The 21,656-nt window shown below is 46.5% G+C and overlaps 1 protein-coding gene across 2 annotated transcripts in view; it reads right to left on the reverse strand.

The window, feature by feature from the left end:
* Positions 1-21,656, reverse strand: part of IFT172 (intraflagellar transport 172) — a 1,173,227-nt gene that overhangs the window by 176,968 nt on the left and 974,603 nt on the right. For both annotated transcript variants that reach the window (XM_085613308.1, XM_085613307.1), the window contains 3 exons: positions 6,623-6,686; positions 5,279-5,365; positions 2,348-2,464 (listed from right to left, as the gene is read on the reverse strand). In XM_085613308.1, coding sequence (XP_085469434.1) covers positions 2,348-2,464; positions 5,279-5,365; positions 6,623-6,686 — 268 coding nt within the window. The remainder of the gene's footprint in view (positions 1-2,347; positions 2,465-5,278; positions 5,366-6,622; positions 6,687-21,656) is intronic.

Below are 21,656 nucleotides of genomic sequence, written 5' to 3' on the forward strand. Positions count from 1 at the left end.
TTTAGGTACGGGGACCTGTAGGCGCAACTATCTTTGATATTTCTCCCCATCCGTACTTTCCCGTGTCTGCGCCATTGATTCAATGTATTGCTGCTTACTGCTTACGTCTCTTATCCTTGCCCCTTATCGCTGTTGGGAAATTGTTTGGCACCTGATCCTACTGTTTTGTTTTATTATAAAATGAAAAACCCTTTCTCTCCTGGTGTCCTACCTGTGCGGCTCATTGGCCGGACTATATTGTATTGTAGACTTTGCTCTCCGAGGTGCCGCCTGTGTTTACATTTGCCTTTATTGTTCTGATTGCTTGGCGGCCGGCCCCGGGGGGTTGTAGGCCCATACGTGTAAATGATTGAAACGTCAATAAAGGTTTTTCAAAAAAAAAAAAAAAAAAAAAGTTAATCTCTCCTCCTAGCGGAAAGAATGACCTCAGAATAGATGCGCTTCATTGAGAGTTGATACAGGAGAGGATGCAGTTCTTATACTGTGCTATACAGGTGTAGTAACAATAATAATACTAACAATAACAGCTAAAACAACAACAACTATGTATGTATTATTAATATTATCATCATCATTAATACTATATGGGCAACTGAAGTGAGTACATTGTGGGTCTAAAACAAGTACAGGAGAATCCTAGCGGTGTGGGAGCCCAGAGCACTCCATCTCCACAACCCATCTGGACCTCTTAAGGTTTCCCATCCAGTCTTCAGGATCGTCCGCGGATGCATTTGTTGCTGTTCTTGGCCATTCTTCCCAAAGAGCCTTAAATGGGCTGGGGGTAACATCTCCTAGTGGAGGAGGGAGATAGAACCTAGGAGCATGTTTCAGAAGTCTGCTTCCAGACAGTCACACCCTCCTGTGAAGGACCAATTGATTCCAGGTCATCTCCAGTGGGTGGTTCTCAAGGGCTCTGATTGGGTGGCACATATCTTCTACTGGAAAAGTGAACTGAGTGGTACTGGAGAAGTCTCCAGCTCTGTTTATCTTGCTTCGCTTTGAGAGTCAGATTAGTACGGTCATGCCGCATTTGTGATATTCTGGTATGCAGGACTGCTGCCGGATATGCTGTGTGTATATAGTGATGAGTGGTTGGGAGCCTGTACTCATTGCATGTAGCAAAGAGAGCCAAGATGCCCACATATGGGCATCCAGAATAGTCCCAATCACCAATCATGATTAGGCCAATAATGGACTACTATCATTGAGGGGCTCACTGTCTTAGAAGGCAAGGCCACAAAGGGGACATCTCAGGAATGTATTTTGGGAATATTTTGGTTGGCCGTACTGTTACCATGGAAAGCTTCTTTGTTCTAGGCAATACCTGCAGCCTAGGGGTTGGTAATAACAGAATGGGTGTTAGATTGATCTACCCTGTGCACTAGAGAGCTTTTTACTGACTGAAGTATTTGCAGGAGCCCCAGCATATATCTTGTCACTGTTGCAGATGCTTCCTCAATGGCTCACTTGAAAGATGCTTCTTCAACATCCTCGTTGAAAGGGAATGTCAAACAGTGGTGGACCACATCACCTGGGGCATATGGCTTCCTGGAGCTACATTCCTTGAAGCAAGGCTTGTGAAGCATTGAAAGGATCTCACAAATGATATGAAGATGGCAGACAGGAGATGCACCTGTTTTTAGAAACCAGAAAGTTCTCACAGATGACACGTTGAGTGAAAAACTAAATACTGTGGTAGAGGAAAGAAACTGATAACAGTAAGCATAATGGTACTCCAGAATGAGATGACTGTATGAGAACGGGCCCCAAAGTGTCCATCTACCTAGATGAAGGAGGGCAGTAGACATCAATGCATTGTACAAGAAGAAATCAATAATGGACACGAATATCTGGTGCACTGAACACAATGAACAAGAAACTGCAGCTATACTAATGCCATTCATTTAAGTTAAACAATACCAAATAGCATTGAGATGATTTTTCAATAGAAATTCCGTTTAACGAGGTGTGTTTTTAGACCAACAGTGGGTGACACATAGATCAGTTAGAAATGGTCAAACAGTGAAGACAATCCTCTACTATGCAGGCCTATATGTGTGCAATTGGCATGATGCACACACTGACATAAATGACTGTAGGCTGGGTGTATTTGTTTTAAAAAATGTGCACATATTGGAGGATATACTGCTCAAGTGTCTTATTGTCATTCTGATTCTGTATACATGAGAACTGTTGAAGTTCTACATATATTATTTTTTTGGTTTGACATACTTTAGAATGATGTGCAACTAACCTTCACTGATACTTCATGCTAATGAGATGCCTCACCAGAGGCGGGGCAAGGACCATGCTGAACCTCTTATATGAGAAGAAAGAAGAAGGTTACCTGGGGATTTGCTGGAGTTCCATGTTGCACATAGAGACTCAAGGCCTTGTCGCAGTTGCCTTCTTTGATGAGGTGAGTTGCATAAAGAGCAACAAACTTGTGCAGGACATTGTAATTCTGCAAGAGAAAGATACATTAAATAACTTCAAGTTTTACCAATATTAACAAGATCATCAAATGCACTCATCCAGCCAGGTACTCAGCTGTAGTAGAAAATTACTTTATTACTACAATCATTTGGAGTAACTGTAATCCACTTGATTGAGGCTTCAAAGCATCGCTGATTTCATGCAGGCTCAATGCCCAAGTTGTATTGACAACAGAAACTGTTCTCCCTTTTACTACTAATATTGTCGTTCCAGGCCATCAAAATGACAGCATGCATGTTTAATAAAAAAGATTTAAAAAAAAAAAAAAATGAAAAAATGACAGCATGCAGATCCATGAAAGATCAAAGGTTTAGGATAGCAGTCATCATTAGACGAGCCTCAAGCGGATAATAATACGGTTAGTTGACAAATAGCACAAGTACACGGGAAAACACTAGAGATTGGAGGTTCTGCGGAAGAAATCTGAAGACATAGCCTATTGCCTGTGCTTAAAAAGAGAGTGCCTCTAGAACAGAACTCTCATCCACCCACCACTTTACCCCAAGATGAGTCCAGCACAGTTGTACCTTCACCTACTGTCCCTGCTTGACAGGAGGCAGAAACAACACCAATGACAAAGGAGTAATCTCAGCTCTAACATAAAATGTCTGCCAAAACCGGTGGAGCAAAGCTAAACCTTCGGTATGGATACTGGTTCCCTGAAAGACTAAAGCTCTCACCAGTTCTAAAACTGGCCAGTAGGACTGAATAGGCCCTTTTCCATGTCCAGGAGATGCAGCAGCTGACAGAATATGTTTAGTTGGCTGGAAGCGGTCCAGAGCGTATGTGTTCTCTTCAGGAGGAGACTGGTGACTGGAGCCGAAACTGTCACAGGCAACAATACTGTGCCGACGCGTACATCCTTGCAGCGGAAAAGTCAACAGCTGAAGGGAACAGTGATCCCTAAACTATTTCCATTGTAGTTTGAAACACCATGAGAACTTCATTTTAAAGGCCTTGCTTGTGGTACCAAGACTAAACAATATGTTATTCCAGCAACACCAGCATATAGGAACATCAATAATATGAAGTATCGATAGGCAAAAGTAAATCCCCATTTTGCATAGCGCCAAACCCAGAGGGAACACCTACTTGTTCCTGATGGCGCTCTATCTTTAAACTCACACAAATGTGATTACAAAAGAGGCTACTGTGCCTCCTTCTGAAAATGACACAGTGTCACACTGCACTTCTTATGGCACCCTTTGTAATATTGTCTTGGGCCTCAGACCTCTCAAGAATATCATTGAGGCATGGTGCATTATGGAGGATTCCTCCTTTGGATTCCAAAACTTGCAAAAGCCAATGACAGTTAAAGAGAAATTACTCTGCATCATCCTGGACTTCCCATGAATCTTTGCTGGGACACTTTAGCTTGTACTGAAGGATCCACAAATTCTGAAAATGTCTGCATCAGCACAATGCAGTTTGCCCGATGTATCGCTCTTGGTGAGTAACACCTTTGTGCCAAACGGCTTAGAATGAACAGGTCAATAGGTTCAGCCGTCATCACTAACTGCTAATGTGCAAACAACCCTTGTGTTCAGTGCTCAAACCGCCTCCGGCCTTTATACAAACAGTCTGTCCTCCGCCAACAGACAGACAGACCATGGTACTGACGATGCCGGCAAGAGCAATGACCAAGACACCACTATTGTAAACGCGGTCTGAACACTATGCAAAGAATTAAACTCACAGAACAATGGGTGTCCAGGAGGCCTAACAACCTTCTGTCCCATGGATCTACTGCCAACATTTATCAAATTCAAGCTTTAATAATTTAATTGGTATGGATGGAGACTTTGCTGCTGCTTCCTTCTGACCTTAGGCATCCAGATTGCAATCCAACCCTTTATTTTAATTCCCTTTTTTCTGGATTCGGGCATTATTCTGGCTGCAGCATGAAGCAGTGTTCAGTGCTCAAATTAGGAAGGACAAAATGAATGACACTGAGCACTACTTACACAGAGCCTCAAGTTAAATCAGGAACATGACCAGGAAGTGCCTGAACCATCCGCAGCTAGGCCTACCTTCACACCACCCAGAGACTCTCAAGCTGATTGAGTGCAGCTATTCACTCACTCCCCACCAGTATCAATCAGCACTGCATTGCTAAGCTGTACATTTAAAATAATATCCATTTGAAAGTGACCTAAAAGGAGGGATTAGGTGGTGGGATTCTACAAGCATAACAGACAGAAATTCACTGGTTTTGTGTTGATTTGTCAACTAATTTTTTAGGTGATGTTCCTGTTGTAAATATGAATCTTGCTGAGATCTGTGCACAAATGTATGGACAATGGATTAGACTTCTGTTAGACATCGGCTCAGACTGGAAATAATACGAACAAAAAAACCCAATAAAACACCTACTTTATGATTTAAAACACACAGGAACACTCAGATATTTTGCATGAATTAAAAGCCCATGTATGACACTGGGTATAGGGCTTACACATATAAAAACAAGTAACTGGACCTGCGCTGCTGTGTGGAATGCAGTTAAGATGCATAATAAATATGAACATTGCTCCATTTCCGCTTACATCAACCTCAAATTATACCACTTATTTTTCACCACTAGTTAAGATGTGAGGGGCGACAACAAGCAAAGGGAGAAAACTGACCTAGACGGAGATGTTGTATGGAAAGTCAACCAAGAGGCCTAGTTATTTGCAAGTAAACACATTTTATGCTTACCTCTAGGTGAGATATTTGTTATATTATAAAACCTCATTCAGCATCAGTGTACGTGAAATGTCATTATTCCTTGTGCAGTTACCTGCTTAGATGCTGTTTCAATGCACTTCTCCCACTGTCCCTGCTCCGCATACATGTCCAGGGCTGCCATTACATCGACTCCCACCAGCTTGCAAGCGAAACAAAAACAAAGGTGATGAGTGAGAAACAGACGACACGTACTTTGCTACACTTAGCTGTGGCAAACCAAAGCTTCATCACCCTTATCCATAATCACTCAGAACAAACTTTTTTTATTTTTAGAACAGTGGAAGACATTTATTGCTACTGGAGACATTACAGATGTTCCTCACATTGGCAATCCTTGATCCAAACTTTAAAGGCTGGCTGGTACTTTTACTAACCCCTTGGGGTGTGCTTTGCTTCTAGGGACTTCTATGCCATTTGTTCAGGTGACCTTTTACTTCAATAATTTGGTGCCCTCCAGGTTCCTCAATAACTCAGACTTCAACTTGTTTTACTTTGGGAAGAATAGAGTATACAGGTTTATTGCCAATGATCAAGTTAAAGTCATCCTTACGTTGTCAGTCCTTTAGCCCAACTTCAAAAGGATGGTTAATTATTTTACCAGTTCCCTTTGGGTGGCCTTTAACATCTGTGGAAATCCATGCCAAAAAAACAGATTACCTTTCAAATACAGAAGTTCACATCTTTGAGGGCAATAGGACAATTATGCTGGACCTTTCCCCTACCACACAGGGCAGTAGAACTTTCTTCTGGCACAGTATTAGAAAAATATTATGTCTGCGATACTGTTGCTGGTGGAGAACCTCCTTCACGATAAGTTATGTCTGTGTCTGCCAGGGGACCACCACTAAGTGAGTTGGTCCTGTCATGCCCCTCATTCTGTGGCATACTGTCAAATGCCATGCGATAGAAGGGTACCGAATCAACGGTGAACCACATTTGGGACTCTCCTGAACTCAGATCCACGTCAGCTAATTACTCAGATTTTAGATTCCAAAGAAAGGGCGTCCTGCTGTATAAAATGACTGACATTTTAGTCAGGGTGGTACAAGAGACACCAAGTAATGGGAAAAGTCTCACTTTACAGCCTCTTCTATGTGAAGAGCAGGAGGAGCTAAGAATTCTGCATCTGTCTAGAAGAGGGACACATATTTCAACACAAGATTGGGAGGAGGGTACCTTTATGCTGTTCAATTGCAGCAGGACAAAGACAATGTACAGTGAAATGGGGCAGACAGGTAACCATGAGCTCTAAACTGGGTCTCTAAACAGGAGTTGGATGGTGACCAAGTGGTGTGAGTAGGTTTTACGTGCTGCGGAGAAGTTAAACAGGGTAAACAATGCTGTAATTTGTATGCCTTTTAGGTGCTTAAAATGGCAGTGGAAAAGATGTTCTTACCCTGTCCACTTTGCCTTGATTTTTTAAGTATTGCTTGTAGCGTTGATCTACATAGTCTTCAAACCTAAAAAGGAAACACACTTTTATCATTGATGGCTAAACAACAAGGTCAACAAACAGGACCAATTCCCAAATAGAAAGCACCAGCGAAAGCAACAGTCAGATGAAGCAACAGACCTAGGAGGATACTCACCAATAGCACGTTTGATTATGTTGATCGACCAACATCAAATCTACCTTCAACCACAGAGTCTATTTTGGACTCCAAAATATGCTAACTTTAAAAACAACAAGGACATGTGCACTGACAGCTACTTAGGATATATGTTAACACTGAATGGTTAATCATACTGATGTCTTTAGTTGGTATGTCAGCAAGATTCTCAAAAAGGACAACTGGAGACTTGCAGTAAATACCAATTCTCTGCAGCACTTGAGGCTGAAAGATAGCTTTAAAAAAGGAGTCTTTTCAGCATGAACCCATCTCCAGAACCGAATGTGACTTGAAACCATAACATTTAGCGCTTTATAAAAAGTTAGAACAATCTGTAACACAATATGTGCTCCTAGGGATTATGCTGCCTGGTGAAGTGATTTAGAACTGGTGTCTGAGATCTGACAACATAGATTCTGAATCATAGTGAAACCTGCACTAAAACAAGGAATAGTTTCAGCAAATTATATGTCTTAAAGTAGCAGAGAAGAGAACAAAAACAAATGGTTCAAAAAGAAGAGAGGTGTAGTGCTGAATAGTTTTACTGCTAGGTTGGTTGACTTAGACCCTCTTTCCGAGCAATACATTCACTCAATGCCTATATATCAATACGATGTAGGAAATATATAGTCCATCTCAGCTAATGTTTTCTAAGGTGAGGTGTAAGTTAAAGTTGTTGACTAAGGTAGTAGTTAATATAAAAAGTGGGCCGAGGACAACTTTGTAAATGTCAGCAGTTAAGAGTACAGTCAATTCCAGATTGGGTCTGCCGTATGCACTTCTTCAATTGCTTCTGTTGAACAACTGGTACATGCAACCTCTTTCCTGTATCCATGTTCCAATTTAGATGTTGGATTAGCATCTTCCCAACTTTTGATCTTCTGAGGGCTGGTGACGTAAAGAGAGTTCAGAAGAAGGTTGGTATTTTTCTGAGATAGGATGGAGATTGCTGTATTTCATCCATAAGGTGAATGAGGTCAAAGGAGTTTTTTTTCTCAGAAAAGGCTGAGGATGGCTCCAGGCCTAGCTCCTTTTTAGGTCTCGCGCCAAGCATTGCAGTGCGTAGCACTGCTTGCGCAGCGAGAGACTTCATGTAAGGGCTTCTGAAAGCTGACCACACACTTGTGCATATGCTTTTGTTTTCGTCTGCAATTGGCTTTTGCGTGCGTCTTTTTAAAAAAGACAGCACGCAATTGGCCAAAGGCGGGCGCATTGGTCCGCCCATGGCCTATTGGTGTCGGTTACCCGCAGGCCAGATATCTGTTTGCAATTATCATGCACAGAGGTGTGCGCAATAATAGGAAACAGATGTCTCGGTGTGGCGCACCACTCGTTTCCATGGCCTTTGTTCTCCTGTAACACAATTTGCACTTTTCAAGGCTCGCGAGTGTCCTTGATGACATTGAATCCCTCTGTACTCGCCCCCCCTCGCCCTCTCTTAGTGTGCTGGGCTCTCTCCCTTTACAGTAACCCCTCTCCACGCACCTCCCAGCTCCAACTCAAGGACAAAATGCCGCAGGCTGCGTCATCATGCGGCCATGTAACCTAATGTTTTAAACTGAAAGATACATAAAAAAACATAATTTTAAAGAGTCTTGTCATTTTTAATGTATCTCTGGTTTCTCTGCTACTCCTGTACTTACACTTCACCTCTCGCAATGCATTTCAAGAACTACAGGCTGACAGTGTTTTCACTCTCACAGTCGCCATGTTTTTTTCCCCCACGCACTTGCTGTAACTCCGTTTCACGTGACAGATACCGCTCAACTCAACGGAGCTGTAAAGGTGTGAGGTGAGGTGGCAGTGGGCGGACCGGCCGTGCAGCCGACCACACGGGCATTCCTGCACTGCCCACACAGCACGTCCGAAAGCGAAGCAGGTGTATCAAAGGAGGACCCATGAGTGCCTCACCACCGCCATGTTTAGAGCGCAGGTGTCCCAGTCGGAGCAGCGAGAGGTTACCAAAGGAGAGCTCTGGCCTGGGCTGTGAGCCGGACGGATCCCCACGACATGCCCTGCCATGCCGCACGGGAGGCCTGGTTTGTGAAGCATTGCCTTTCTTTTAACAACAGAATACAACATAATCAAACGTAGTTTTATACAGCCATACCGCAGGAAACGGAGGTTGCAATTAAAGCACCATAGTTCGAAACTGACCCTTCGGTTTTCATCGGCAAGCTGCAGGACCATTGACCCACCGAGTTACTGTGCTATCTCTAATGCGTCACAGGCAGATGTGAGTTAACACATTGTCTGGCACATATCGGGTGCAAAGTATGGACAGGACAGCGGCCTGTGGCCATTTTTGTGGTACGCCGAGGCCTGTTTGCTTCAATATACGTAAACCTTTTCAATTTGTTTTATCCAGCACTATTTTTTTTTTATAACAAGAAAGTTATACTCTTCATTTTATATGTAGAGTAGCTTTTGTGTTTTTTTTTTTTTATTAAACTATCCTTATCAGTTGTCTATCATTACATATGCATTGTTTCTTTGTAGTACTGTCGCTGAAGAGCTTGCAACATCTCCTTTTCCAGTGTGGCTTCTGCCTCCGTGTGAGCTCCGGATCTGTGACACACAGGGCATGAAGAATTGACTGTTTTCCATGTTAGTGGCTTGTCTCCGGGAAAGAGGAGGGGAGGGTCAATGTGCATATGTCTGCAAATGAATCCGTTCCTGGTTCTGTGCGATGGGACGGCGTGGTGTACATCAATAAAACACTGAAAAACACAACATTCTGTTTACCTCATTAGAGAAAAGTTTGCATCGCTGGCCCATCGATTGTCATCTTGGTGCTCTCTTGGGGTTGTAGCTATGATGTGCTTGCTTTAAACTAACTGGGCACCAGACATCCGGTTTTACCAACCTTCCTAGCCTAGGCCTCACTCAGCAGAGCCCTCCACCTGGGAACAGACTGTGCAGCCTGGGCTTCAGGCACCAGCCTCCCTCGGGATACAGAGGTCTTACAAGTACTTTCTATAGACTGTGCCACCCTCTGTTTACATAGAAGCTGGAGGTCAAAGCATCGGGTAAGCTTCCAGGCCTGATGAGTACTAGCGCTTGGAAACTCTTGCTACTACGCTCTGGTCTCAGCTGCTGTCTCAACGGGGGCTCCGAAAGTACAAACTGAGGTCCAAGACATGTGCTACTGCTTGACTGATTGGACATATCGCAGATTCAGGCAAAGACTAGCTCATTATCACACTGAGTGCAGCAAGGAGCTTATCTAGTTGGTGAGCACTATTTGCTTAAACTACTTTCTCCTATCAGTTGTTGTAGGCAGGACACTCTCTCCGGCAACCGTTTTTTTTTTTTTAAATATCAGTGGGCACGCCTTATTTTTTACACCTTCCAACATGCAAAAGAAGCGGCATGATGCAAGGGGCCATCTTGTAGCTAAAACATTTTATTTGTTTTTACAAACCGCACACCGTGCTTTTCTTTAACACTGCAACTGCTTTTTTTTTAAAACATTTTATTTTACCCAGAACTCATACCGTGCTTTATTTATAACACAGGCGCACACTTTCAACAGAAGCGTGGGTAAACAAACTTTTTGAGCCGCGCCGCCTTTCTTTTGTTTTGCGTGGTGCAGCACGTTCATTGAAGCTGTTTTTGCGCGCCCCCTGCTTTGCATTATGAGCCCTCCCCCATCCTCTGAGCACAAACGGAGCCTTTCTCAATCAAACGGCAACACTTCATCATTCCTCCTCCTGCAGCCATTTCCTGCTCTGCCCGACCTCCTCCCTCTCTCCCAACGTCCCTATGCATAGGTCCCGCGAGCGCATACAAGTACAGGCTTGACAGCAGCATTTCTATTTTTAAAAATGTAGCATGTGTAGGCATTTCCATCCTCAGCCATTCCCTGCTCTGCCCGACCTCCTCCCTCGCTCCCAACACCCCCATGCACAGGTCCCATGGGCACCTACAAGGTACAGGCTTCGGAGCTGCAGCATTTGTATTTTCAAAAGAATAGTGTGTGTAGGCATTTGCAGTTTGCAAATGCTCAGTCACTACTGGTAAATAAATATTTGAGTGCGTAGACTTTAGCATGTGAACTGCCAGAGCCGAGAAGAAATGCTTTCACATTCTTCCCGTATCAACCTGTCTGTGTCACCAGAACTGGCACAGAGTGTCGGACGCTTGACATGATAAAAAGGCAATGAGAGACGTGAGCAAAGCTGTCCGTTTAGACTATTTGACTCATGAGACAAAGTGCTCAATACAGGCAGCGTGCAATCAAAGGGCGAGCAGACAAATTGACTTTCCATCCCTGCCACTTCAGGGCTAGTCTGCTTAAGGACGCGATGTTAACCAAGAGGGCAGGAGCTGGACATGAGATCAATACAACACGAATTAAGGTCTCGCATTTGTGAGAGTTTAAGCAATTGGCATTGTAAATGACAATGCTTTTTATTTATGTTTTAAAAATCAACACATAAATAAAAGGCATTGTCATTTACAATGCCAATAGCTCAAACTCTCGTAAATGTGAGACCTACTGCATTGCAAATGCTTGTTGTTAAAAGATGTAACCATATGGAAAAAGTTACTTACCGGCGGTAATGATCTTTCTAGTAGATACTCAATCTACTTGCAGATTCCTCCTCTGTTGAACATTCCCAGGAGTCAGACTAGATCCGGGAACTTTGAAGCTCTCATTCGCCAGTAGGGGGGCACTGGCTTTGTAACGACGCTGAAGTGGCATCTGCCGATGTCATGTATGCCATGTAGCAGCCGTCCCAGCGTAACAACGTCTATTTCCATCCACTATTTTACAGCCTGAGAGGCGAGTGACGGTCTGACATTGATGCAGTACCAAAAACTTAAAGTGGAATCTTATTAACTTTCCCTTTAACACATCCATCAAACGTGGAGGGTCGTGAGGAATCTGCAGGTAGATACACAAGTATCCAGCAGAAACATTGTTACTGCAGGTAATTTACTTTTTTTCTGATGGATACTTTTACCTGCAGATTCCCCACTTATTGAACAGATTACACACAAAATGCTGCCATTGGAGGAGGCTTGATGGATGGACAGTGAAGGACGTCCTGAAGAACTGCTCTGGCAAAGGACCTGCCCCCAAGCACTTTAGAATCCAGGCAAGTAGTTCTTGGCAAAAGAATACAGGGACGCCCGCATCGTCGCTTTGCAGATCTCTGTGATGGGAACACCACTGTACAGGGCAGAAGTAATGGATTTAGCCCCAATTAATTCCAGAGGGTCTTTCTTGTCAAAGCGTACCAGGTTTTGATAAATATATTGATTCATCTCGAGAGGGTCTTAGCATCACAGTAAATAACAAAAAGCGGGTCATCCAGTTGTATGTCCTTGGTGCAGTTGAGATAGTAGTTGTCCATCTGCTTAGGATCCAACCAATGCAACTCCTCCTCCTCCGTCATGGGATGAAGCGGGGAATAGAAGGTTGGGAGGGTGATGGGCTGATCCAAGTGGAAGGGAATCACCACTTTCGACAGGTTGGCAACCCAATTTGTCTGGCTAAAAAGAGGTAAAAGGGGGATGGGAAATGGGAAATGAGAGCTTGTAACTCGCTAAGCATTCTGGCTGAGGTAAAAGCCACCAAAAACACAGTGTTGAATGTCAACATCCTTAATGGACAACTATGCAGGGGCTCAAATGGAATCTCCATAAGAAAAGTCAAGACTAAAATAAAGGTCCCACTGAGGCATAACAAAGGGGGTTGGAGGATACAGATTTGTCAACACCTTCAAAAAGAAGCAATGGGGGACTTGAAGAGGATTGCTGTTCATGCAGTGTGAGTAATGCAGGCAAGGCACCAAAATACCCCTTCACAGAGCCTATTGGACAACTCCTCTGAGCAAGAGAAAGTGGGTATTGCAGGACCTGAGATAGCTTGGCCTGCAAGGGATTCGCATCATTATTAGCACACCATGCAAAGAAGTTGCATCATCAACCCGAGTAAGAAGATTTGGTGGAGGGACAATGTTCAGACAAAATGACGTCTGGTACCTCCGGTGGCAGCTGAAAGGAACTCAGGAGTCCCGGCTCAGTCTCCAAGCATGTAGGTGGGGTCCTCTGAGGTTGGGTTGCAGAACCTTTCCCCCAACTAGGAGAGAAGGTCCAGCCTGAATAGTAGACGCAGTGGGGAAAACATGGAGGAACGCAGAAGGTCCACATACCACACCAATCAGTCACTATGCGAATGACTTGGGCCCGGTCCTGGGGAATCTTCCTCTGATGCCGATGAATCAACAGTTTTGTGGGGGGGAACACACAGTGCAGGTGAAAGTTTCACCTCAACTGAAAAGCGTCCCGCAAGGTATCGCTCAACAGATACTGGAGAGCATAGAACTGCTGGCACTGAGCATTTTACAAGGAGGCAAACAAGTCGACCTGAGGAGTGCCCTACTGGGCAAAGATGCCCTGGACTACCTCTGGTAGAAGACTTCACTCATGATCGGCACTATAACACCGGCTCCGACGTTCGTTTCTGACATTCAGAGAACCCTGTAGGTGATTGCCAATGAGCCACATCCTTTGGCGGTGTACCAAAGACCATAATGTCAATGTTTCCGCTGACAGTAGCTTAGATCCTACTCCCCCTTGCTTGTTGATATATCACATCGCTGTTGTGTTGTCTGTCAAGATCTGGACAGACCAACCTTGGATGGAGGAGAGGAAGGCCTTAAGTGCCAGTATCACCAGCAGTTTCAACAGGTTGATGTGAACGACCTGTTCTTTCAGAGACCAGAGGCCTCTGATCTCCGGATCCTTCAGATGGACTTCACACAATAGGGAGGGGGCCTCCATCACTACCTTAGTCACGGCCGGAGGGGGCGTGATGGCCATCCCGCAACTCAGGTTTGCCTCATCTCCCCACCAAACTACTTCTGCTGCAGCACATGGGCATAACACAATGGAGTCCGACAGGTCTCCCCTTGTACTGTAGCTACTGCCTGCAGAGACACCACTGTAGGGCCCTCATGTGCCATCCTGCATTTGTGGCTAGGAGAATGCAGGAAGTTCGCAGACTAGGAATCTTAGAACTCCCAGGACTGCGGGTCTTGTACCTTGCTGGGAAGATGGGACCATTTCTTGGATTTCGCTGATCGTTTGTGTTGGGGAAAAGGAACTGAGAAGGGTGATTTTCAGTACCAACCCTATAAACTGGAGTCATTGCAGGGCCACAGGTGTGATTTGGGCTTGTTGATTGAAAAGCCCAGCTTGAACGGCAGCACTGCTGTCAACTGCAGATAGCACAGCACCACCTCTGGCAAACCAGCTTCGATCAGACAGTCGCCCAGATGCATAAATATTGGGATGCCCAATCTCCTGAGATGAGCCACGACCACTTCCATCACCTTCCAGGAGAACGGAGGCGGCGATGTCAAGCCAACAGGTTGTATCGCAAATTGGTAGTGCGTAGAACCCACCACAAATTGCAGAAAATTCCAATGAGACTGCAGGATAGGCATGTGGAAGTACACATCTTGCAGGTCGAGAGAAATCATCCATTCTCCATGTTCCAGCATCAGTAATACTTGAGCTATGGTCAGCATCTTGAACCTTTCCTTTATCAGGGCGAAATTCAGCTCTCTGAGGTGCAGGATCAGACGCAGACTGCTGTCCTTCATGGGCAGCAGAAAGATCCATGTGTAACATCCTTGGCCCTTCCCCTGCTCTGGCACTAACTCCAGAGCTACTTTCCGTAGGAGCGATGCCACCCACTGTTGCAGTATGGCAAGGTGGTCTGGAGGGAAGGAAGGGCAGAGGAGCAATACAGCCTGAAGGGAGGGAAGGGTGTAATTCCTTTCCACAATTTGGAGGATCCACTGGTCTGAAGTAATGGACTTCCAGGCCAGGAGAAAGCCGGACACCCACCCTTCCACAGGCTCCGAGTGGGTTTGGGGAAGCAGACTAGGTCTGCTTTACTGGTGGTGAGGGAGAGGAGGAGGGAGGTTGCATGGTGTAACCACTGCCCTTTACTCTGGATCTACCTCTATACAACTGACCAATGGATTTGGGTGATGCTGGATTTGTGGCTGATATTGCTGTTGGTGACAAAAAGAAGATCCTTTTTAGAAGCCTCTAAAGTGTTGAAGCTGGCAAGTCTCTTTAGGGAGGAGGCAGTTGGAGAGAGAGGAAGTAACCATAGCTTTACTGATCCTCTAACGTGCCAATGATGAATCAGCCTTTTTGCCAAAAAGATGTGCCCTGCGGAATGGCAGAGCCATAAGATTTGCCTGAACGTCTGCTGAAAAGTTAGATGTCGAAAGTCAGGCACGTCTGTGAATGGAAATAGAGGTGCACAAGGCACTGCTTTGGCTGTGTCCAGATTTAATGATGTGCCAAAAGGCATTTTAGCCGTCAAGAATCACTTCCTGAAAATGTTCCCTCATGTCCCCTCGAGACATGAGGTAGTACCATCTGAGCCATAACCCATAAGGCATGGTTATAACTTGCCAGGTGGCAGTTGACATTCAATGATTTCAGAGCCAAGGTGCCTGTGGAGGAGTTTTTGCCCCAAGCTTCTAGGCGCCTAGATTCTCTGTTAGAGGGTGCGTTCGGAAAGGCTCATCCTGATTGGCCTGTGGAGCAGGAAACTTGTATGACAAGACTCTCTGGCAAATGGTTGTTTGAGAAGGAGGGCACATAGCCTGGAGCTGGGCGATAGTGACATGTAACATGCCTGTTGACCACTGTGGAAGAAGAGCGCTTCTCCCACGCTACCCAGCCATGTTCTGGCATGGCCTTGTTCTGCTGCAGGAGTAGATGGAAGGTGTGACGTTAGTCTTGGTGTCTGTAGTCAGAACCTGCAAGTCCAAAACGTCAACAGGCTTATGCATAACTTTGTAAAGGAAAACAACTTCAGGCATTGGTGGACCAGACAGAAAGTCCACAGATAGCTATGGAGTAGTGCCTAGACCACAGGCAGTAGATAAGTGTTGAAATTCCTGAAATTCCTGAGCCTGTAATCCCACAAGTGTACAGATCCAGAGGGTCTGAGTCCATACCAAAATCATCATAGAGACTATTTCTATACTCCTTCTCCTCCAGATGTTGAGCATCCCTATTGGATCTGTTCTGTGGAGCGACATCAGGGTGTGGCATCAATGGTGTCATGTGTCGGAGGTGGAGGCAGCGGCGCAGACCACGGAGTTGAGGGCGGACAGAAGTTCACAATGAAGGCCCTGGCACCAAAGTATCAGAGAAGGTCGAGTGCTTCTAGCATCAACTGTCATCAATTGCCCTGGCCATAAGGAATTTTGCCTCCAGCTCTTTAATGGCCTTGGAGTGAATGGTTTGACAGAAAGCACAGGCCTGGGAGTCGAGGTCTGACCCCAAGCACTAAAGGTACACAGTGTGGGGGTCAATTATAGACATCTTTCCTTCACAATCCGTACAGGGTTTGTAACCGCGATTTTTAGGAGGGGACATTGAACTGTGTTTTAATTTTGGGGGGAGAACATTTCTCAGAGTGATCTCTGGATCTGCACTGACGGCGCAGAAAAAAGGGAACTGACGTTGTTTCGCCAGGTGGATGCTATATGCCTTTAATGATGTCACCAGATGCCACTCCCAGCATTAATACGAATCCAGAGCCCCTACCAGCGACATGAGAGCTTTGATGTTTCCGGATCCACTCTGACACTTGGGATTATTCTACAGAAGAGGAATTAGCAGGTAGAAGTATCCATCAAAACATTTGCTTTTCAGGAGCTTTCTGACAACTGTCGTTACACTCTGCTCCAAATGTCAGATGAACAAGTTACTTACCTTCGGTAACGCTTTTTCTGGTGGATAGAGTATCTGCCTGTGGATTCCTCACCTTGTGAATATCCCCAGCGCCAGCAACATTCGGAAACTTTTGAAGCAGTCCACGCCGATGAGGTCGAAGATGACGTCACAGAGACACGGCTCCGCTAGCGACTCCGCTGACGTCACCGGCTCCATAAGAAGACCTCGTCGGCGTGATGACGTCAGTTCCGCCCTTTTTTCCGTGCCTTCGAGGCACACGGACGGACTGACAGCAATATATACACAGTACACACAGTACATAATATACAAGCAACACACACAGTGTGGAGAATAAATAGAAAGGCAAAAGAAATAACACAATGCCTTTGACTGTAACAATTACATTTAGAAACACCATCATATACTAAAGGTACCCAAGGGTGGATAACGGGGAGGCGGGTGGGTCAGTGAGAAATCCACAGGCAGATACTGTATCCACCAGAAAAAGCGTTACTGAAGGTAAGTAACTTGTTCTTCTGATGGATACATCTGCCAGTGGATTCCTCACCTTGTGAAAAGATTCCCACAGCAGTCCCACTCCCGGAGGAGGGTGTCCACCCTTCTATACCAAAAAGTCCTGAAGGACAGAATGAGCAAAATGTCCGTCCCTCCTCACCTCGGTATCCAAGCAGTAATGCTTTGCGAAAGTGTGAAGGGAGGCCCAAGTTGCCGTCCTACAAATGTCCTCCACAGGAACACCTCTAGACAAAGCAGAAGTGGAAGACTTAGCTCTAGTGGAATGAGCCCTTAAACCCTCTGGAGGTTCCTTACCAGCCAAAGAGTAGCATATCTTAATGCACAAGACAATCCATCTGGAAAGGGTGCGCTTGTGCACCGCTCTGCCTTTCCTGCAGCCAACAAAGCCCATGAAGAGCTGGTCATCAACTCGAAAGTCTTTTGTCCTGTCAAGGTAGAAGCTCACAGCCCTCTTAGGGTCCAAGCGGTGAAGTTTCTCTCTCCTCCTCCTTGGAAGGGTGAGGATAGAAGGTAGGAAGGGTAATGGACTGCCCCAGATGGAAAGGAGTTACCACCTTTGGCAGAAAAGCAGCCCTGGTCCTTACCTCACTTACCCTCCTTGCCGAGGTGATCGCAATGAGAAAAACCGTCTTGAAAGACAACAATCTCAAGGGACACTTGTGCAAGAGCTCGAAGGGAGAATCCATAAGATAAGTTAAGACAAGGTTTAAGTCCCATTTTGGCCCAATAAAAGGAGTAGGAGGAAACTTGTTTGTAAGGCCTTTCAGAAATCGTAAAACAATAGGTGATTTGAACAAAGACGGCTGATCCGGCAAGAAAAGGAAAGCCGACAAAGCCGATAAGTATCCCTTTACAGTGGCCACAGCAAAGCCTTGCTGAGCAAGAGAAAGAGCAAACTGCAGAATGTCAGATAAACGAGCCCTCAAAGGATCAATTGACTTCTCTCCACACCAGAGAACAAATTTAGACCACCTATAGGAATAGATAGATTTAGTGGAATGACGTCTGGCATCTACCACATCTACCACATCTGGCGGGAGAGAGAAAGAATTCAGGTTGCCCCGTTCAATCTCCAGGCATGAAGGTGTAAGCTCTGGAGGTGGGGGTGTAGAACCTGCCCCTCCGACTGCGAGAGGAGGTCTGCCCTCAGAGGGAGACGGAGCGGAGGGCACGAGGAGAGGTGGAGAAGATCTGTATACCACACCCTTTTTCGCCAATCCGAGGCGATCAATATGACTTGGGCCCGGTCTTGGCGAATCTTCCTCAGAACCCGAGGAGTCAAGGGTATGGGAGGAAACGCGTAAAGGAGATGTGAGTCCCACCGCAACTGAAACGCGTCCCCCAAAGCTCCCTGCAACGGATACTGGAGACTGCAGAATGATGGGCAGTGAGCGTTCTCATGAGTGGCAAACAGGTCCACCCGAGGAGTTCCCCACATCCGAAAGACGTGACGAACCACCTCCGGATGAAGCCTCCACTCGTGGTCGGCGGAGAACTGCCATCTGAGACTGTCTGCACGTACGTTCAGAACCCCGGCCAGATGATTTGCTATCAGACAAATCTGATGATCCTGAACCCAGGACCAGAGACGCAGAGCCTCTCTGCAGAGACAATGAGACCCCACTCCTCCCTGCTTGTTGACATACCACATGGCGGCAGTGTTGTCCGTCTGGACTTGAAACGACTGACCGCGATGGGAAGGGAGGAAGGCCTTGAGCGCCAAACGTATCGCCCGCAATTCCAGAAGGTTGATGTGAAGCAACCTTTCCTCTGGAGACCAAAGACCCTTGATCTCCAGAACCCTCAGATGAGCACCCCACCCTAAAGTGGATGCATCCGTTATTACTGTGGCCACCGATGGAGGTAGATGTAAGGGCTTTCCTTGAGACAGATTGCCCTCCACGCTCCACCAAGACAGATCCGCCGCAGCTTCTCTGGAGATCCTCACAGACTCCCTGAGATCTCCTTTGTGCTGATACCACTGCCTGCGGAGGTACCACTTGAGTGCCCTCATGTGCCAGCGTGCATGTTTGACCAACAGAATGCAGGAAGCAAACAGACCGAGCAGGCGAAGGACCTTCAGGACTGGAACAACCGCTCCATTGTAAAATAAAGGAATCAATTCCTGTATGACGAGAATCCTTTGAGGGGGAGGGAATGCTCGACACAAAGTAGTGTCCAGTACCGCCCCTATGAACAGGTTGCGCTGAGAGGGCACCAGGTGAGATTTGGGCACGTTTATCAAGAAACCCAATTTGTACAACAGCTGAGTTATATCCTGCAGATGATGAAGCACCTTCTCTGGCGACTCTGAAATCCCGACCTTCTGAGATGGGCTGCCACCACTGCCATCACCTTTGTGAAGACTCGAGGTGCAGTAGTAAGACCAAACGGAAGGATCGCAAACAGATAATGCTGCGACCCTACCGTACACCGGAGATACTTCCTGTGCGACTTCAGGATGGGGATGTGAAAATACGCATCCTGCAAGTCGATCGACACCATCCAGTCCTCCTGATTCAACGCTTGAAGAACCTGCGCATGGGTGAGCAACTTGAACTTCTCTTGCTTCAGATAAAGATTCAAGATCCTGAGGTCCAATATCGGACGCAATCTGCCGTCCTTTTTCGGAATCAGAAAATACCGGGAGTAGCATCCCTGACCCCACTCCTGCTCTGGAACCACCTCTATCGCACCTTTCTCTAATAACTTCAGGACTTCCTCCTGTAGGAGAAGACGGTGGTTCTCTGAGCAAGCCACTTGACAAGGAGGGTAATTTGGAGGGAATTCCCGAAAGGGAAGGGCATACCCATGTTCTACAAGATCTAGAACCCAAAGGTCTGTAGTAACCGATTCCCAATCGTGTAGAAAATGGGTAAGCCGGCCCCCCACAGGACCAAAATGATCCAGAATGGTGGATCTAGGGCTGCTTTGCGTTGGTGGGAGGGGCTGAGGAAGTGGAAGAGGAGGAGGAGGAGAGCTGTCGGCCACGAGTGCGCCCCCTGATTCTGCCTCTGTAACCCTTATACAGAGTGCTCTGCTGCTGCTGTTGCCGCTGTGGCTGTCCGTATGAACGAAAGGTAGACCTTCCGAAGCCCGTGTACCTCTTGAAAGAGCCTCTTGGCTGAGATTGAAGGCCAAAAGATTTAGCCGTGGCTTTACTCTCCTTAAATCTTTACAGCGCAGCATCCGCTTTCTTGCCAAAAAGACCAGAGCCATCAAAAGGCAAGCCCAAGAGCGTTGACTGGACATCAGGGGAAAATTCCGATGATTTCAGCCACGCACCTCTCCTAGTGGCAACAGATGATCCCATGACTCTTGCCACAGAATCAGCAGTGTCCAATCCACTCTGGATCACCTGACGCACCGCCGCCTGGGCATTCGAAAGGATCTCATTAAAACCAACCCTATCCTCCTCTGATAGTTTAGGGGCTAGTTGTTTAGCTGAGTCCATGAGAGCATGTACCTAACGTCCCAAGAGACAGGTAGCATTCGTTGATTTAATAGCCATGCTGGCCGAAGAAAAGACCTTCTTGGCTGATTGATCCAGCTTTTTTGCTTCCCTATCACTCGGGACCTGGGGAAATGAACCCGATGATTTCCTTGAACATGCAGCCTGAACAACCAGACTCTCAGGAGACGGGTGAGATGTTAAAAATTCCGGGTCTCCCGGAGCTGCCCGATACCTCTTGGCGATGACTTTTGAAACTGCCGGAGCAGAAAAGGGCTTACGACACACCTCCATCACTGGCTCTAAGATGGCATCGTTAAAAGGAAGCAGAGGTTCAGACACAGCAGAAGGAGAGTGCAGAATTTCCGTCAAAATGTTCGGCTTGAACCCAGCAGACGGTAGCTGCAGATCTAAAAGTTCAGCCGCTTTTCTTATAACGGCATGGTATGGCGCCACATCCTTCGAAGGGACATCAGAAGGAGGAGAAATCTCCCATTCGGGTGACAAGTCCAGCCCACTAGCCTCCTTCAGCTCCTCAAAAACATCGTCCGACTCCATGAGTTCCCCTTCTTCTACCTCCTCCATAAGGTAACTTTGCTCATCCAGTATCCTCTGAGCCTCCCTCCTAGATCTAATTCTCACAACCGGCGTCGGCGGCGCCGTGATCGACTCCGACGTGCCGGTGCCGAACGTGGATCCACAGGAGCAGCCGGCGTCGAGCGAAGTCGAGTTGGCGCCGGTGAAGAAGGGAGCGGCGTTTAAGTCCTCGGCGCCGGTAGATGTCAAGACGGCGTCGCCGGAAAAAATGGCATGAAGGGAGCCTGAGGATAGGCTTGAGGAACTCCGAAACTAAAAGCCATAGGACCCGAAGGTGCACCAGAGGGGTACATGGCTCTGGAGAAGACTCCATACATCGCATTAAGATAATGCGTGGGGTCCTGACCTGGTCCTGGGAACGCAGGATACTGTTCAGGCATCACCGGACTCGGGCCAACCGGCGCCGACAGTGGAATCTGCGGGGCCGAAGGCTCACCCGGAACTGGAAGCTCCTCAATCGGAGCTGGGGACAAAGCCGGAGATGGAGTCGGAGATGGAGCCGGAGCCGGAGA

The sequence above is a fragment of the Triturus cristatus genome, chromosome 6 (assembly GCF_964204655.1).
Source record: "Triturus cristatus chromosome 6, aTriCri1.1, whole genome shotgun sequence".
NCBI lineage: Eukaryota > Metazoa > Chordata > Amphibia > Caudata > Salamandridae > Triturus > Triturus cristatus.